At 47.2% G+C, this 18617-nt stretch overlaps 1 protein-coding gene across 3 annotated transcripts in view; it reads right to left on the bottom strand.

Moving 5' to 3' along the window:
- The window catches only part of AFAP1L1 (actin filament associated protein 1 like 1), a 65316-nt gene that overhangs the window by 27242 nt on the left and 19457 nt on the right, over nucleotides 1-18617 (bottom strand). For 2 of the 3 annotated variants that reach the window (XM_081304694.1, XM_081304696.1), the window contains exons 2-8: nucleotides 11920-12048; nucleotides 10479-10562; nucleotides 9689-9786; nucleotides 8489-8597; nucleotides 4147-4245; nucleotides 3349-3560; nucleotides 1608-1787 (exon numbers count right to left, since the gene is read on the bottom strand). In XM_081304694.1, the coding sequence (XP_081160820.1) occupies nucleotides 1608-1787; nucleotides 3349-3560; nucleotides 4147-4245; nucleotides 8489-8597; nucleotides 9689-9786; nucleotides 10479-10562; nucleotides 11920-12048 (911 nt within the window). The remainder of the gene's footprint in view (nucleotides 1-1607; nucleotides 1788-3348; nucleotides 3561-4146; nucleotides 4246-8488; nucleotides 8598-9688; nucleotides 9787-10478; nucleotides 10563-11919; nucleotides 12049-18617) is intronic. The other variant, XM_081304695.1, reaches the window with a different exon arrangement.

Raw genomic sequence — 18617 nt, forward strand, 5'->3', positions numbered from 1 at the left:
AGGATAGAACTCAGGGGCACTCGGCTACAGAGCTACATCTCCAACCCTTTTTATTTTTTATTTCAAGGCAGGGTCTCACTAAGTTGCCCAGGTTAGCCTTGAACTTTCTGAGGCTGGCCTCTACTTATGATCCTCTTGCTTCAGCCTCTCAAGGATTATGGCTGACAGGAGTCTTGTAGCTCAGTGCTGGGGCTCCATCTTCTGACCCATCTGGCCCTTGGAGGCAGAGGTTTCCCCACCAGGCGGGTTCTCTTACTTCCTTCCCCTCCTGAGACAAAAGTAGTCAGGAGAAGCACCAAACATTCCACACAAGAGCTGGTTATCACAGGAAGGAAGGGAGGGAGGGAGGTGCTTGGTTTCCTTGTTCCAGCAGGGAGATCAGAGAAAGAGAGAGAGAAAGGTGTCAGAGTGAAGCAGAGGTCTGTGCAGGGGGAGGTCGGCTGGAGACGACTGGGACTGGAGCATCGCCAATATTGCAGCAGTCACTGACAGTTACTGACACCTGCTGTCTGCCAGTTGCTGTGCCGAATGCTTCCTAACATCTTCACAAGAACCATTTTACAGACAAGGAAATCACGGCACAGGGTGGTAAAGTCATTGTAGACAAGGAAACCACGGCACAGGGCAGCGAAGTCATTTGTAGAAGACCTCACAGCCAGTGAATGCTGCTTATCCTGGGACTTGAGCCAAGTCTATATGCCACCAAAGTCTTCCTTTGTCATAACCATGTCACTGTGTCTATGCCTTTGGAGTAGATCTACTTCTTTGATTCAAATTATGGCACCAACCACTTGGCAGTGAGATCTTTGGCAAGTCCTAAGTGCCTCCATTTCCTTGTTTGTAAAATAGGAACGATAACAGTCCCATTGTGAGGGTAAATAAGATCATGTATGTGAAGCTCTCAGCACAAGCCATGGCGCAAAGTAAGTGCTCAATATGTGGTGGCTCTCATTGTTCTGTGTGGCCACAAAGATGCAGAAGTGGGGCCACAGGTGCTGGTTACAGGGGTGAATGTTCCCATCTAAAACATGTAAGAGTTTTTCCCTCTCTCCCTCCAATCTTTCTTTCAAAATTTTTTAATTGTGGTTGGACACAATACCTTTATTTTATTTGTTTATTTTTATGTGGTGCTGAGGATCGAACCAGGGGCCTCACACATGTTAGGCAAGCACTCTACCGCTGAGCCACAACCCCAGCCCTTCCATTCTTCCTCCCTTCCTCCCTCCCTTCCTTCCTTCCTTCTCCCCCCCGCCCTCAGTTAGTTTGTTTAATGACAAAATCAGCTTCCTTCATATTAAGCTCCCCATTCCAGGAGGTATATGAGTGCAGTTCAGACAAGCTCATAGTAGGGATGACAGAGGATCCAAATAACTAGAGGGAACTTGGGTCCCCAGCGTGACGTCTGTCTCTTGCAGATATCCAAGATCCATTTCCAAATATAAGCCCCAACTATGTGGCGGGCGCCTGGGCTCAGGCTCTGACCCCTTCTACCCTGAGCAAGGATTGGTTCTTTCAGAGACAGAATCCAGCTCCATCATTGGGGTTCTGGAGAAGAGAGGAAGGAAAGAAGGGCGGCAAGACAGGAGTGGGGTGTGGGCCCCACATACCTTCATCCATTCCTCAGCCTGCTCCCGGCTCTGCAGTGCGAGCACCAAGACCTCAGTGGCCCCCTGGGTGAAGCGCAGCTCATGCCTCTTGTGCCGGCTGTCCTTGGGCACATAGATGACGCTGCAGGCATCCAGCGCCAACCTCAGATGTGGCTGACGATCCTTGGAGCTTTTGTAACACTGGACAAGGAGAGAAAGGGTAAGGGCCTTCTGGAGTGGAAGGTAGAGCAGGAAGCTACCCTCATACAAAGGCTTGGAGCACCCAAAGTCTCCAGGGAAGTTTGACTTACCCCATAAAGACCTCCCCACCCAGCCCAACCGTGGGCACTGTGCAAGGACATGGAGATGCCAGCCAGGGATGTCATTGGGCATCTTCAGGCACAACTGTCTACTAAGAAGAGATGGATTGAAGCATAATACCAGGAAGACCATTTGGGTCTTAAGAAGTAGAGAAGAAATGGGCTGGCTTGGGAGGAAGCTACATGAAAGGGCTGTATGGCAGGAATTTGGAAAAGGGAATTCTAGCAGAGGCGGAGGGCTGGCCTTGGGAGGTTGGTAGTTTATCAATAATGATTCTGACTCCTCTCTTCTTCTCATAAGGCCAGCATTACCTTGGTGGGAGAAACTGAGAGTGACATTACAGAAAAGGAAGACCACAGGCTAATTAATCTTCTAACAGAAGCAAAAGCCCACAACAAAAGACGAACAAATGGAATCTAGATACATAGAAAAGCACACTACATCAAGACCAAGTGCAGCTTTCCCTGGGAACACAGCATGGTTTCATATTAAAAAATCAACCACAAAATTCATCAAGTAAATAGAAAAAAGGAGAAAAATCACACATATCAATAGAATCAGAAAAAGGCATTTTATATAATTCAGTATCCATTTGTGATATAAACTCTTAGCAAACCAAGGGGAGGGATCTTCCTTAACATGGTAATAAGGAACATTTACAAAATCCTGCAGGAAAGATAAACGTCAGTCTTAATGGTGAATTACTGGAGCTTCCTTTAGAGGTCTGGATGGAGTTAGGCCCAGCTCCCCCCACTCTGTTTACACCATGCTGGAGGCCCTGGCCTGCCAGGGAGTTGGGAACAGAGAGGCACAGGGAGTGGAAATAGGTCGCCCTGACCCTTGTACTGGTGCTTGCCAGGGGTGAGCTTTCATTGCCCCAGGGTGACAAAGGGACTTGTTTCACATGCATCTGTGTTAAGCCAGTCTTGTCAGCAGAGTATTTTGGGGAGGAACTATTATTTTTTTTTTCCTAAAATTTATGCTCATCTACCCATTTTGGAATTAAAGATGTATTTTCTTTTATAGTGGTATTCTATAACAACAGGTGCTGCAGGAGATAAGTTTTATGAGACAGAGGTGTGGAAATCAAGGTGGAAATATAGTAGTCATCTCTTGGTCTATGGGATCATGGGTTTTTTTTTTTTTTTAAATTACGTTTCATTGTGTTTTTCTCTAGTTTTATAAATAAACACATTAGCTTGTATACTGAAAAACAACAGATAATGCTTTAAAGTGATTAAAAAAATTCTTCTCTGGCAAAACAAAACAAAAACCTTGGTGAGCTTACCTCAGGTCTTTAAGGGGTGTGTGTGTGTGTGTGTGTATGAATTTTGCTTGTGTGGAGAACCATGATCTCAGAAGCACTGGGCTTTGAGCTGTGCACAAGGCCAGGCCAGTGGTCCTCAGGCAGAAACACGTGAGTCTGCCTAAAGGCACTCACCAAGAGCTGGTCCTCCTTGATGATGGTCAGCTGCTTGGCCCACTGTCCAAAGCGCTTTTTCCGTAGCAGGAAGGCACATATCCTGCAGTCCCTCACCAGGTGCATGGAGGCCTCCTCGGAGGGCCACTGGTGCCTAGGCTGCGGCCCCTTCCCTTCCTCCTCCTCCTCATCATAGGACTCGTAGGAGCTGCTCATGGCGTCCGAGTCATTGTCTGCAGGCACCACAGGAAAGAACCTGTCACTGTGCTGTCCTGGGGAAGCCCCCTGCTTGCCAAGACACCCTGAGATCACAGAGGAAACCCAGGGCATGGTGTTGGTGAGGACTAGAGGCCTGCCTCATGCAGTGCACTGTGTTTTGGATTTACTACTTGCTTTGTGATCTTGGTGACTTCACTTGGGGAGCCGCAGTGCCCTCATTTGTATGGGATCTCTATAAATAATAGTACTTATTTTGACCAGCCTCTTGAACACCAACGCATGGAGAATGTTCAGCCAAGTGTTTGGCGCCCAGTAAAAAGCTGTGATTACCCCATCACCTCTGCAGCCTTTGTCTCAGGTGATGCTCACACCAAATCCCCATCATGAATAAGGAAACTAGGCTCCCCTAAGATCAGTTACCAAGAGTCAGGGCAAAGGCAGGATTCTGGGCTCTAGATTCCTATTCCAGTGGCCTTTCCACTGAACCCTGGGGTCACAAGGGCTTTGGAGCATCTGTGGTGACCATGGCTGGGGTGAGAGGTGGGGCACATGAATGCCAGGGGCTGGCTCCTTGTGAGGGTGGAGCTGGTGTGAACTTACAGGAGTTCTTCAGCTCTCCGTTCATCCTGGCTGCAGGGTAGCTGCTGTCTGCATCCTCATAATAGCCGTCCACAATCGAGTGGGCTGGGCTGCATCCATCTGTGGGGTTGTCGAAAGAGCTGAGCATGGAGAAACAGACAGACCCAGGAGTAGACCCAGGGGTACGGCTGGGAAGGCCCTAGATACCTTGCCCCTTGTCAGGAAATACAGAGTGGAGCTCAGGGCAGTCCCACACTGGGTGTGGGGACTTGTCTCTGCATCTTGTCTGCTCTGGTTCCCAACATACCCTGAGTGTCCCTGTCCCACGGAACTGCCCTGCCAGGCCTATGTTCATGCTATTTCCTGTGCCCTCTTCTACCAGAGAACTCCTCACATCCAAGACCCAGGTCCAAGATCTTTCCTCTGACCTTCCCAGTTGGCTTCTCCTCAGTGACCCAGAACATCAGTGTGTGTGAGAGCATTTTGGTGGCAGCTCTAGTCCTTGCACTGTGGGGAGTGATGCACCAGCTGCCAGGGCTTAGATCTGCCTCCATGTTCTGCACAGACCTCCTCTTCTCCCCTCAGACTTGCCGTTCACTTCCTAACACATCTGCTCCCTCATCTTGGAAAGGCAATTTTCCTTCAAAACCTCTGGGAATACAAAGGAAGAACTGGACCACAGGAGCAAATAATAATGCTCACACGAGCATTAGAGCAATAGCAACAGCTATTGGAGCTGAATGGTTAGGGCACATCCTCCTTTGGGGCTGGGAAAGGTGGTACAGAGCAGCGCAGTGATGAGCAGGGCACCTCAAACTGTTCTGCATCAGAATCACCTAGGGGTTGTTTTCCAGTGCAGATTCTGAGGGTTGCATCCCTAGAGTTTGGGAATCCCTGGAGTGAGTTGGGCTGAGGAATCTGCACTGGAAAAAAATTATTTGATAGGAAAATTCCAAAGATACATAAAATAGTAAATGTACCAAATTCTAATGAATTGGAACAAATTTATTTATAAATTTATTTTTTAAAAATATATGAAGTTGGGCTAGGGCTACAGCTCAGTGGCAGAACACTTGCCCAGCATGTGTGAGGCATAGGGTTTGATCCTTAGCACCACATTAAAAAACAAAACAAAACAAAAACAAACAAACAAACAAACAAACAAAAAAACCAAATAAAATAAAAGTATGCTGTCCATCTACCACTACAAAAAAATATATATATATATAGAGAGAGAGTCATTTTGATGTAAGTAGTCCCTGAGGCTCAGCTGGAAGTTTGGCTGGTGAAGGGTTTGGGCTCTGTCAGAATTGAGCTCCAATCCTATCTCTTCCATCTCCTGAGTGAGCCTGGAAAGAGTACAGCCTCCCTGATTCTTCACCCAGGAAGTGAACAGCTCCCCACTGTGGATTAATGATATCATGCACATAAGCTCTGAGCACAGAGCGTGGCACACATTGGGTGCTGACAAATGCTAGCTATCATTATCGTTGTGTCCTTTGATTCTCAATGGGAGGGAGGTTCAGCCCCATTTTACAGATGGGGAAACAAGCCACACATGGCTGGTTGCTAGTGACAGAGCTTGGGTCAGAACTGAGGTTGCCAACTCAGGCGATGGAAGCACAGCCTCTCCTCCAGGAGGTCTTCCTCAGCCCAGTCCCACTCGCTCTCACACACACTGATCTTCAGAGCTCTGCTCTGGGTTCCCAGCCCCTCCTGTCCATCTGTTTCCTGAGGGCAGCAGCACTGAAGTTTCCCACAACTGGGACTCCCAGCTCTATCTCCCAAGAGGGGCTCGAGCTGCCTTTCGCAGCAGACAATCTGAGGCCTCAGATGCTGACCACACACCGGTGAGGTGGACTGGGGGTGTCAGGGCCAGAGCAGCAGGGGGAGCTGGGAGGGAAAGGTGTGTCAAAGAGGGACAGGACGAAGCACTGCAACACCTGGCAGGGCTGGACGCTGTGTGCCAGAGGAAGGATACTCCCTGATGGGCTTGGCATGAGCTCCCTGGACAAGGTCTCGGCCCTTCCTGAGGCCCTCCCTCCCCAGCTGCTCCCAGGAGGGTGCTCTCTGCCCTGTCTGAAAGGGAAGTGAGCTTTCTGGGAAGATGCAGGAGTCTCATCTAGCTGAGGTGCTTGACCTGGGATTAGGGCCCAGCAGCACCTCTTCCCCTCCTTCTTCCCCTGCCCTGGAGTCAATGAGATAGGAAAAAGGTGCCTGTTTTACATCCAAACAGCTGCTTGTAGTAACATGGAACTTGGGACAATCAAGGCAAAAGAGGGCAACAGATCATCTGGTGCAGACCTACCACAGTTACAAGGTAGAAACAACTCAAATGTTCATCAATTGATAAACAGATAAGCACAACATGGTGTAGATACAAGAATGTTATTCGGTCATAGAAAAGAACAAAATTCTGGTCTATGCTCCAACACTGATGAACCTTGGAAGCATTATGAGAAGTGAAAGAAGCCAGATAGAAAAGGTCATGTAGTATGTGATTCCATTTATACAACATATTCAGAATAGGCAAATCCACGCTGATAGAAGACTGGAGGTCCGCAGGGGCTGGGTGAAGGGGGCTGGGGACTGACTGGTTAACAGCAGTTTCCTTTGGGATGATGAAAATGTTTGGGAACTGGAGAGTAGTGATGGCTGTACGACACTGAGTGTATCAAATGCCACTGGTTGGACTTTTAAAAAATCGTGAAAATGCTCAACCTTGCATGTAGTTGACCTCAGTAAAAAATAAAATGCCCCATGACAAAAAGCCCAAGCAGTACAAAAGAACATGAGTGGAAGAGTATGTTTCCTTTGTTCAGATTTTTTTTTTTTCCTTTTTGAGACAGGGTCTGGCTATGTTTCCTAGGCTGGCCTTAAACTCCCAGGTTCAAGTGATCCTCCCTCCTTAGCCTCCTGAGTAGCTGGGATTAGGGTGTACACCACTATGCCCAGCTGAAATACATGTTCATATATATATATAATTTATTTATTATTTTTCAGTGCTAGGGTTGGAACCTAGGCCTCAAGCATGCTAGGCAAGTGCTCTACCACTGAATTACATCCCCAACTCTTTCCCCAGATTTCAGATTTCATCTCACTCAGGAAAACCTCATTAATATTTCTTGCGTAGCCTAGAAAAATTATTAGAATGCATGAATGTGTGTATATTCATTAGAAAAAAAAAGCTAGACTCATATGTTATACGCAGTATTTTGTGTTTGATTTTCCTAAATGACTATATCTTGGAATTTGTTTCTGATCAGCACAGGCTTCTTTGATGTATGTATCCATGGTGTTTCTGGATGATGGGGTAGCATCCCACTAACATTATATACAAATTCAGCTCCACGTCATTCAAAAGCATAACATGGTTCCTTATGTATAATTGTGTACAATGTTTTCAAGAAAGTGATAGCTTCTGATCCTCAAAGGAACACTATCCATTAACTCACTGGGGGGGAGATCATGGAAGATCAAGGACTCTTCTTTGTGATAAATTTAAGAGATTTTCAAAGTTGATTTATTCTAGTGTCCTCTATATAATTTTACTGAGCACATTCAGCAGTAAAAATATGTAGATGGAATATTTATATATTTATTTATATAAGTTATATGTGTAATAAACTGTTCCAAGTGTGTTCTTATTAGAGAATAAATGCTATATTCAGATAGAATTTTTAAAAAACATGTGTTAAATTAAATATTAATATAGCTTCTAAGATTTCTGCCAACACCATTGTATGAATCTCTGGGATGTGCACATTAGAGACCTATAAGACCATGTGTCCTACCTTTTTCTTTTTTCTCTTTTCTTTTTTCCAGTGCTGGGAACTGAATCCAGGCCTTGCACATGGAAGGCAAGCACTCTACCACTGAGCTACACTCCCCACATGCCCTATTTTACCTGTTATTGGCTTGATAACCTAACCCATCATAAGATGTGATTCTACTGAAATACAATTTATTCCCCCCCACTCCATCCCCAGACAGGAACAGTTGGATTAGCATCAGTTTCAGGGCTCAGAACAGGTTGGTTTATGTTACCTCCTTCCTATGCATGTATGTGAGTATATTTTTGTTTTAGGAGTAGAGGAATAGAGGTCCAGAGAGGAGAAGGGGGTGGTCCAAGGCCACACAGAACTGAGACTAACCCAAGTCCCTGGCCCCTGGTCTGCACCCATCAGTCCACCCAGATTGGCACTGCAGAGGCCAGAAGCTCAGAGCAGCCTCTCCTCAAGAACTGGTGACATGGCTGGGCAGGCACTAGGCCTGGCACTCCAGCTCCTGCAGGACATGGACACACTTAGAATTGGCTTCTCAGGAAGGAGAAGCCCTAACCCCGAAGGGGACCAGAACTTACTGTGGGAGCTGATGTACTCAGGGGACTTGCCTGGTCCCAGAGGAAGGGCCTCCTCATAGTAGTCCTCAGGGGGCGGCTTGTTGGGCAGTGGCGGAGGCAGGTCTGCTGCCTGTGTGGGGACAAGAAGGTGTGTGAGATCAGATGGCTGTGGAGTAAAGAAGAGGGGAGCAGGAGGGAGCGAGGCTGGTGGAAGAGGATGCGGTAGCTCTTAGGAGGTAGGTAGACCCTGAATGGGAAGCCATAATTTTAATATAGTCACAGAGAAGGCAGAACTTAAGAGTGTATTTGTCCTGTGTTTCTCACCCCAAATTTTGAAGCATTAGAGCTTCTCTATAATGGCTGAAAGTTTTGTGGACTGCCAAACCCTGGTAGCTATACTTTTGCTTGAGCACACGCAGAATTACAAAGAACTACCATGAGTTCCCCAAACTCTGCCACCACATCCACATCCACATCCACATCCACATCTACACAAGAGGAGCAGCAGGACACATGCGCATGAGGCCTGTTATTTAGTGAACAGCTTAGGCTTTGTGCCAGGGGATTCCCCAGCTCTACAGCTAAGTTCTGTCACTTACTAATTGTGGGACATCAGGCGTATCACTTGCCCACTCTGAACCTCTGTTTCCTTATCTGTATAAAGGGGGAAGAGCAGTTATATCAAGCTCACTAGTTGCTTTGAGCATGTGAAGGATACACTAAGTTGTCAACAACTGGTACCATCACCATTGATGGTGAGGATAATCCACTATGGAGTTGACAGACAATGCTTGTCTCTAACTCTGTGACCCCCAAGTCTGGGAACCCTAGATCTGGTCCAATCTTTCATCTTGTGGGTGATAAACTCAGGCTCTGAGAAGGGAAATGATTTGCCTAAGGGTACACAGAGACTCCCAACCCCTGGTCCACAGAATTTCCCATCACCTCTGTATGCAATCTGAGGTTGGCGTGGTGATGTGCTTCAGGCCTAAGGGGACAGACTAGCTCATCACATTCTCCCTGCTTAGCAGGACCACAGTGCGCATGCATGCGCTATTGAATGTATGAATGCTTATTTGTACTATTTCTGCCCTTAACCACCACCTGGGAGAGAGAACAGGGTCTTACACACAAAGAGGGTCCAACCATCAGCCGGGGGAGAACTTCCCTCATCCTCTCTAGAGGGGCACAGGGCTTGAGGGTGTGGGATCCATGACTCACATTTCTCAGAGATGGGCTCTTGGCTGGCTCAGGGCTGGTTCCTTTGCTGGGCTCCCCATCGTCCTCTGGCATGTCCCGAAGGTCACTCAGGTCACAGTCTACAGAGGATCAGGGCATTGGTCAAGGGAAAACCAAAGAGGGCTGGATTTGGGGTCTGGAGGTTTCTGAGTGAGGATTGGACTTCACATTGCCTCCACCACCTAGGTGGCTCAATCAATTGCCCTGGGACTCCTCCATGGTAACCTGGTCACCCCACCCCCTGCCTCGTCTGTCAAGAGGACCAAATCACATTCTTTGTAATGGTGCTTTGGAGTTTTCTGACAATTGTGTTATAAAGGCTTGGTGTTCTCTCTAGGTCCATCAGCACCCAGAGCTCCTGCATAGACTGTAGCTTTTTCCCTGTGGTGAGCACTACTCTCTGCCCCCAGGATGGAGTTGGGCTGGCACACAGCCTCCCACACGCTGGCCAGCCTGCTCCCAGGCCAGGCTCTGATACAGCTCTCATTTTCTGCTTAGACACTGGACTGCTCAGCCAGGGACCCAGGAGGACATGGCTGGTAGAGGCAGTGGCGGGCGAGAAGCCCCTTCTGTACTGAACTCTTTGACTTATACTTTTCTTCCTACTGTTCCTCAAATCTCAAGAACATTTCCTATAACTGCAAGTTCCAATTGCATTCTCAGAGCTGGCAGAGCCCAGAAAATCTAAAGTGACTCCATGATGCAATGTTAGAGCCAGGCCCAGCCACCTGGGAGAGACGGTGTCAAAACCAAGGTTGGAAGAAGCACTTACCAAATTCTTCAAAGAGGGACTCCACAAAGCTGGGCCCCGAGTGGAGGTCAGCAGTGTTCACGTATAGGTAGGAGACTTCCTTAGCTGGAAGGGAGGGGAGGACGCTGGCAGTGAGGGGGGCAGGGATGAGTCCAACCCACCCTGCGTGGACTCCTGTTCCACAGGAGCTCAGCACTGACTTTGAAAAGCACGTTCACATCCTGTCATTGTGCTGTTTTTCACACTTTGTTTTCATTTTTACTCTGTCACTGAGGATCTGTCTCTAAGTAAAACGAGGCCCAGAAACCTAGTATTATGGGGCTGTTCTGGGAATGGTCAGGGGACGGGGTCCCGTGAGCACAGTAGGAAAAATGCTGCCTTTTTCTTCCTCCCAAGAGTCCTGTGAGGGTGGCAGGGATTGTCAACTCAGTTTTTTGGGAAACAAGGTTTGGAGTCACTCAGTGGTAACTTCCCACAGCATCCTTTAGATTCCCTGAGCATGGAAGGACACGGGTATAGCCTGGAGTTCAGAGAGATGCATCGTGCCATCAACTGACCTGGAGTGTGGAGGAAAAGATAGAGCCATTGGGCAGAGCGTGTTGCTGGGCAGATAATAATGGGCAGAGATGTGGGCTTAGGTGGGCACGAGCAGGGATGCAGCTCATGAGGATGAGTGTGTGCAGGATTGTATGCCTGTGCAGGAGGGTGTGAGGTGCACATGCTTGTGTGTCGGGGGTCTGTCTGGTGTAGCTCAGAGCATTACCTTTGTGTATGTGTGTGTGCTGTGTGCATGCGTGGTATAGGTAGCATGTGTTGTGGGTCATGTGTGGTGCATAGGAGTACATCATGTGTGAGAGTGCTGTGTGAGTCCTGTGAGAGTATCATAGGTCATGTGTGGCAGGTATGTGGGTGCAATGTGTTCTTTTTTAAAAAAAAATTTTAAAGTTTATTTCTTACATACATGACAATAGGTGGAATGCATTACAATCTTTATTATCCATTTACAGCATAATTTTTTGTAACTCTGCATATAAAGTGTGTTCACACCAAATTATGCCATAATACATGAGCTCTCTTATTATTACTATTATTTTTTTGCATTACATTCTTAAAACAGCATACTACAGGGACTCAGCCACATCAATGTTTATAGCAGCACAATTCACAATAGCTAAACTGTGGAGCCAACCTAGATGTCCTTCAGTGGATGAATGCAATGTGTTCTTGAGTGTAAATGTATGGAGGGCTGGGGATGGAGGAGGACAAAGAACACTGCCAGGACTGAGGTGGAAGAGCAGGCTCTAAGTGGACAAGAACATTAGACCAGAGCATGCTATTAGCAGAACCTGTGTGTTGTGAGCGGAACCTTAATGTGCATAGGCCCTAGGGAGTTACTGAAGGTCCTTGAGGAGGGTCAAGGGTGACACAGCTGTCTGTAGGGGAGTGGCTCGTCCGGGCTGACCTGGGAGAGGCTGTAGGCTCTGCAGGATGGAGGCCACGGCCATCTTCTTCTCCAGGGTGCTGTCACTTAGGTACTCATGGTCCAGGAGGCTAAGCAGACCAGTGAGCTCCGGGAGCAGCTGCTCCAGCACTGGGGAGAAAAGCCAGGGCCAGTCAGAGTTCCGCATGCAGGATCTGGCCCTCCCCACTCGCTGAAGCCCGGGCTGGAGGGGACAGAGAGCAGAGCCTGGTACACAAGGGAGAGGCAGGGCCCTCACACAGCTGTCCCAGTGCTGGCCACCATCCTCCCTTGGGGGGCCCTGCTCATGAGCCCCATGGCATTCCTCCAGGCCTCTTCACACTGCCTCAGACCTCAGATGACCTTGGCCAGAGGACTGTACCTCCCTGGGCTTACCCCGGCCACTCTGAACCCTGGCAGCCCTGGGAAGAGGTGCCCGGGCCTCCCTTTGTCTCAGTCTGCTCTCTGTTTGCGGGTCTAGGGGGGCTCAGTACAGGGCTCTGCTGGAGCCCCTGGCTATCCAGGATATAGGCAGGAAGGAGCCTTCCTGTCCCATCAGTTCATATGCTTCAATCTCTGGAACCTTCTGTTTCCGGCACTTTGGCCAGAGCCAAACTAAACATTAACCCTTCCTACCCCATGCCCAAAGCTATCATTGCCATTCTTCCCATGCTCAAACCAGCGCTTCTCCAACCTGAATGTGTTTAGGAACCACCTGGGAATCTTACCAAAATGCAAATTCACATTCAGGAGGTCTGGAGTGGGACCCGGTTGTCTGCATTTCTGACAAGTTCCCAGGTCTGTGACCAAAGTGAGTTGCAAGATGCTAGAGCACAGAATCCTTTAAAGACTGGAACATACTAAGATCATGATGTCATTGATGTCTTCCTGTCCCAAATAGTAACTTGGGACTTGATTTAAGGCCACAGGCCAGCTTCATCACAGTAGTAGTAGTAAGCTTTATGTCTTACCACACACTTGTGCATTATGATAAAAGCTAACCTGTATTGAACAATGCTGAGACCTTTATGCTTATTGTACCTTTTAATCTCATATCAAGCATTTTCTTGTCTCCATGATATGGAGGATAACACTGAGCCTCAGAAACGTCTCCATGATTGCACAGCGACTAACCCTGGCTGGACGACTTCCCTCACTCTAGTATCTTCACCACAGAACTAACTATATTGCCTTGTGGTATTTTGTGCAAGTTCTGAGGTAGGTCTCAGGCTCACCCTTACTTTTTTAGATGAAGAAACTAAGCCGCCTTAGACCTACCTCAGAACTTGCACAAAGGTGAGTAACTAGCTTAAAGTCACAGAGGCAAGCTGAAGGACCAGGACTTGCACTCTGGCCATGATTCCCACGTGTTTCTTTCCACCCTGCATGCCCTGAGGAAGCAGAAGACTGATATGAACCTGTGGGGTCTGGGACATGTACAAGAGGCTGTCACATCCTGCCTAAGAAAACCAGCCCTGGAGCCAGAGTGCCAAGTTCAAATTCAAACTGCATTATTCCTCAGCTCCGAGACCTTTGACAAGTTACTTTGCCTGCCAGTGACTCAGTTTTCTCCTCTGCGAAGGGAGGCTAACAACAGTACCTGCCTCATTCGGTGGCTGTGAGAATTTCTTCCGTCAAGCTTGTTGTGCCTGGGCCTGCTCAGAGCAGAAGCTCACCACAGTCAGCTGCTCCCTGCCTCTGCAGGCTTCACCTTGCAGGCCTCTGAGGGTCTGTCTCCCTCAGCAGGAGCTTAGCTCCAGGAGGTGTGGGCTGGACTATGATACTGCGTCTGCTCAGCATAGGTACGCCAGGTGTGTTTGACAAGAGAAGGGATGTATAGATGTCCACTCTTGGATTTTCTTTTAAATGGAAATTGTCTGTAGAGATGGTGGCATTATTGGGAAAATGTGACATTGTTGTCTCTCTGCAGCAGACCAGCTTCTCCTCAAATTAGTGGAACATGTGCTAAAGATGGGATTGGATGGGACAGCTCACTCATGAGTGCTCCCCACTGGTAGGCACTTCCTGCCTCACCCCCAGGCACAGATGTGAACAGCTATTGGGATACACATTTTCCAGGACATGACGCCTGGGCTGAGGAGACCTAAGGGATGTTCCTCAGTTTCAGAGGGGTGGAGCCCGGCTGATTCCCAGGCTGTGCAATTCCTAGAGCCACTGAGTGGTACTGCTCCAGGGGGCGCTGCTGAACCCACAGCTGGGTGAAAGGAGCCTGGAGACCTGCTGTCCCCAGAGTGACAGAGAAACAAGGGTTCTGGATGGATTGGGGAGGCCAGGAGGGGCTCCTCTTTAAAGCAGGAATTCATTTAAAATAATTTCAACCAAACTTGAGTTGGCTGAGAAAGAAAACTTTTCAGATAGAATCATGAACTTCTCTGGCACCCTTAGGGACACACCAAACATCAGTTAATGTAATTTCAAAGCATTTACTGAATGCTAAATATGTGTCAGGGGGGCCACTTGGGGGTTAGGAAAAATAAACAAGATATTGTCCCAGTAGGCATCCTCTCTATTCAGTTTCTCTCTCTCTCTCTCTCTCTCTCTCTCTGCACGCACAGTCACAATTAGTGACTCACAGGGGACGTCCCAGTAAATGCAGTAAGGCAGGCACTAAGGGCAGCGAGCTGTCCAAGGCCTGCGGCTGTGGTTCTCATTTACAAGTTCCCAATCTGTTCTGCTGTCATGTGCCCGAGTCTGAGTTCAGGGTTGCTGGCAATTCGGCTCCACACCAAGCATTCTGAAACCCTCTGGTGTCAGGATTCCTTTATACTTTTAGAAATTATGGAGTACCCCAAAGAACTTTTCTTTTTGGGGCATTTTATCTGCCAATATTGACTGCATCAACAATGAAACCTGAGACATTCTAGAACCACAAGAACACACTCTTGGAGTGGACACATCTTCCTATGTCCCCTCTGGAAATCTCCACTGCACACTCACAGAGAATGAGTGAGGCAGGCGTGTGACATCTTAGTACTATATAAAAGCACTTTTGACCTTGTGGACCCCTTGAAAGCATTTTGGGGATCCCTCAGGTATCCCCTATCCCAACAACTACCTTGAGAACTGCTGTGCTCAGTGAATGAACCCAGATTGCTCAGCTTATTGAGTTTCTTTCTTTCCTTCTTTTGTGTTACTGGGAATTGAACCCAGGGGCACTTCACCACTGAGCTACATCTCCAGCCCTTTTAATTTTTTTTAAAAAAAATATATTCTTTTAGTTGTAGATGAACACTATACCTTTTTAAAATTTATTTTTATGTGGTTCTGAGGATTGAACCCAATGTCTCATATTTGCTAGGCAAGAGCTTTACCACTGAGCTACAACTCAAGTCTAGCCCTTGTGATTTTGAAACACAGTCTTGCTAAGCTGTCCAGGCTGGCCTTGAAGTGGCAATCCTCCTGCCTCAGCCTCCTGACTAGCTGGGTTTACAGGCATGTGCCACCCTGCTTGGCAGCATTTTGGGTTTCTTTAAATCTCTTTTCTTCTCCCTCCCTGTCTTCCTTTTCCTCTCATTTCTTTCCTTCTGTCTGAGGTTCCAACCCTTTCTTGCTGCTCCTAGCAAGTACCTGCATGTGGCAGTATCAAGTACCTGCATGTGGCAGTATTCCTGCTTCTAAGTGCTCTGCCTTACTGCTTCCAATACATACAGTAAACTTTGTTACTGTTGCTTCTAATAAGAACAATGCAGTTCCCCTTGAGTTCTCTGTATTTATCATATGAGCTTTAGTATCCAAGCTTCATAACAGCATTTTTCGTTTCCTTCCTGGTCTTTGATGGGATTCTTCACATGAGACCTTGACTTTTAAGTGCTTTTCATTTAACAGAGATGTGATCACTGGAGTCCAAACAGATTGGAAGAGAAGGAAGGGCCTGAGCCAGGGAGAAGCAGAGGAAGAGCGAAAGGCTGCCACCTAGTCCTGGTGTTGGTTTCAACAGCTAAGATCTTAGCTCAGTGCAGCAGAGGCTGGCAGAGGTACTGCTGGGCTTCCTCTCCAAGTCCTCCCCCTGAGGGGTCAGGGTGTGACTTCACCAGGACTCTCAACTCTTTGACTGGGGACCCTTCACCTGTGGGTGGGCAGTCCTCACCATGGGGTTGACATTTTCTCTCTTGCTCTCTCTCTCTCTCTTTTTTGTACCAGGGATTGAACCCAGGGTTGCTTAATCACAGAGCCACATCCCCAGCCCTTTTTCATACTTTATTAGAGACAGGATCTCTCTGAGTTGCTGAGGCTGGGTTTGAATTCGCAATCCTCCTGCCTCAGCCTCCAAGTCCAGCCTGACATTCCTTCTCTCTGGCTCTCTTCCTAATGAGCCTATTTGAATATCATAGCTCTGACTGTGAGGACCTCACAGAAGAAAAACAGGTTATTTAAAGAGAATACCAGACATAACAGGGGGATCTCACTCTATAGAAACTTCTGTATATCATGGATACCAGAAACCTTCAGCCAGCACCAGGCTTTTCTAGAACAGTGCAGAACTCACCCCAAGACAGCCTTCAAGTGCAGCAAATATAGAAGCGCTTTCAATGAGAGCTTTGTTTTTAGTACTGGAGAATCCAACCACAGGGATTTAATCCATCAGAGAATTTAATTTGAGAGACGTCATATGGGTATAATGCAAATGACAAATAATTCTGGCCAGGGCTCACACATACCACCAGGATAGCTGCCTGGAATTTCAGAAAGACTGAGTTTTCTAGGGGTTGTTGGTAACATCAGTTCCTGAACCTCCTATCCAGAGAGTGACCTGGTAGACTTAGGATCTGGAATCTACATTTTAATAAGCACCCCACCCGGGTGATTCCATTGTAACCAGTTCAAATTTCAAACTTTGCAAAATACTCCACCAAACGTCCTACAGGGAGCATGTATGAAATTCAGGAATATGGTGAAAACCCATACTCCTTAAAAAAAAAAATCACTGGACTGACCCTTTTGAGATAACTGAGAGTAGAGGGAATAAGAGCCCCAAGAGAAGATGGTAAATGGCTGGAATATGGAGTATTACTTTGATTAGGCACAGTTGTATGACTTTGGGGACAGATTCATGATGAGTGAGTACTAGGATTTCCTTTTTTGGGTGCCAGGGATCGAACACAGGGTCTCATGCATACAAAGCAAGTACTCTACCTTGAGGTTATATCCCTACCCTAGAATTGGGATTCTTATACTGCCATTTCTGAGCTGAAGAGAGCTCTGGTTTTGTCTTATGTAAAATGAGAATAGTGGGATCCCAGCCTCAAGGGCAGGGAGGCCGAAGGTCATGCCTCTAGGCCCTTAGCATAACACTACATCTGGTACAAATATGCACTAAATGACAGCCGTATTGCTTATTGTTGTTGTCACTTGCTACTTCCTCACACTTCCCAGAACCATGCAGATTCCAAAGTACTAATCAGATAGTATTTGGTGACAGATGTGTGATTGTTGTAATAAGCTCAGTGAGGACAGAGCCTGAATCTTGATCAGCACTTGGTAGATGCCCAGTGAACACTAATTCAATAGATATAATATTTTGATGACCTAGTCTAATCTTCATTTATTTATTTATTGGTATCAGGGATTGAACTTAGGGGCACTTGACCACTGAGCCACATCCCCAGTCCTTTTTTTTTTTTTTTTTTGTATTTTATTTAGGAACAGGGTCTCACTAAGTTGCTGAAGGTCTTGCTTTAGCTGAGGCTAGATTTGAACTTGAGATCCTCCTATCTCAGCCTCCTGAGCCGCTGAGATTATGGTGTGTACCACTGTGCTGGCTAATCCACTCATTTTAAAGATGTAAAAAGTGAGGACCAAAGAAAGAGGTTACCTGACTTGACTGTGATCACATGACCACTCGAGAAAATAGTATCTAGTGCTAAATTCACACAAAACTTGATGCTCGAGTCATTGGAAGAGTGGCTAAGAACACAGGCCATGGACAATCAGGCTCCCCTCCCAGCTTGGTCATTTTTCAGCTGTGGGCCTCTGAGGAAATTTCTTAAATTTCCTAAGCTTCCAATTGATGTGCAGACAGTGGACATAATAACAGTAGCTGCTTCACAAGCTCATGGTGAAGATGAAATATGTGTTGTGCAAGGAGCTCATCACACTGCACAGCTGCTCTCTTCATTCCTATGTGACCTCCAGCGTGCAGTTTCAGGTGCACTGGTATATACAGGTGGGGGATAGGCCAAGAGGACATCATGGATTGTACCAAATCTCCGCACCTGGATTGCCCATGGCTTTGGGCCCAAGGCAGAGCACAGAATGGTTGTAGCAGGAGGCAGTGGCTCCCCTTTCCTCAGGGTGCTCCCATTTCAAGGATCCTTCCATGCCAGGTGAGGGGGCAACATTCTTTAGTTGGAGGGGCAGATATACAACCCAGAACTGTGCCCTTATCATCCCCAGTCAGGAAGACCTCATTCACCAGTTCCTAACCTGCCCTCTCCCATCTTTACTACTGGTCCAGGTCTTTTGTCCTATCTGGGGGCAGAGAAGGGGCATCAGGACATGCTGGCCTTTATGTCTAAAGTTCATTTAGAACCATAAGAAAATTTCATTCTTCTTATTTGGTTTAAGTTAATATTGGAGAGGTATGGTGAATTCCAGGGATTAAAACAACAACAAGAAGGAAGAAATGAACTAATTATTGTTCATAAATTTTCAATATTTAAAGTGGGTCAGGCACAGAAACG

Source organism: Spermophilus citellus, assembly GCF_964194105.1.
Source record: "Spermophilus citellus genome assembly, chromosome: 1".
In the NCBI taxonomy this organism is placed as follows: domain Eukaryota; kingdom Metazoa; phylum Chordata; class Mammalia; order Rodentia; family Sciuridae; genus Spermophilus; species Spermophilus citellus.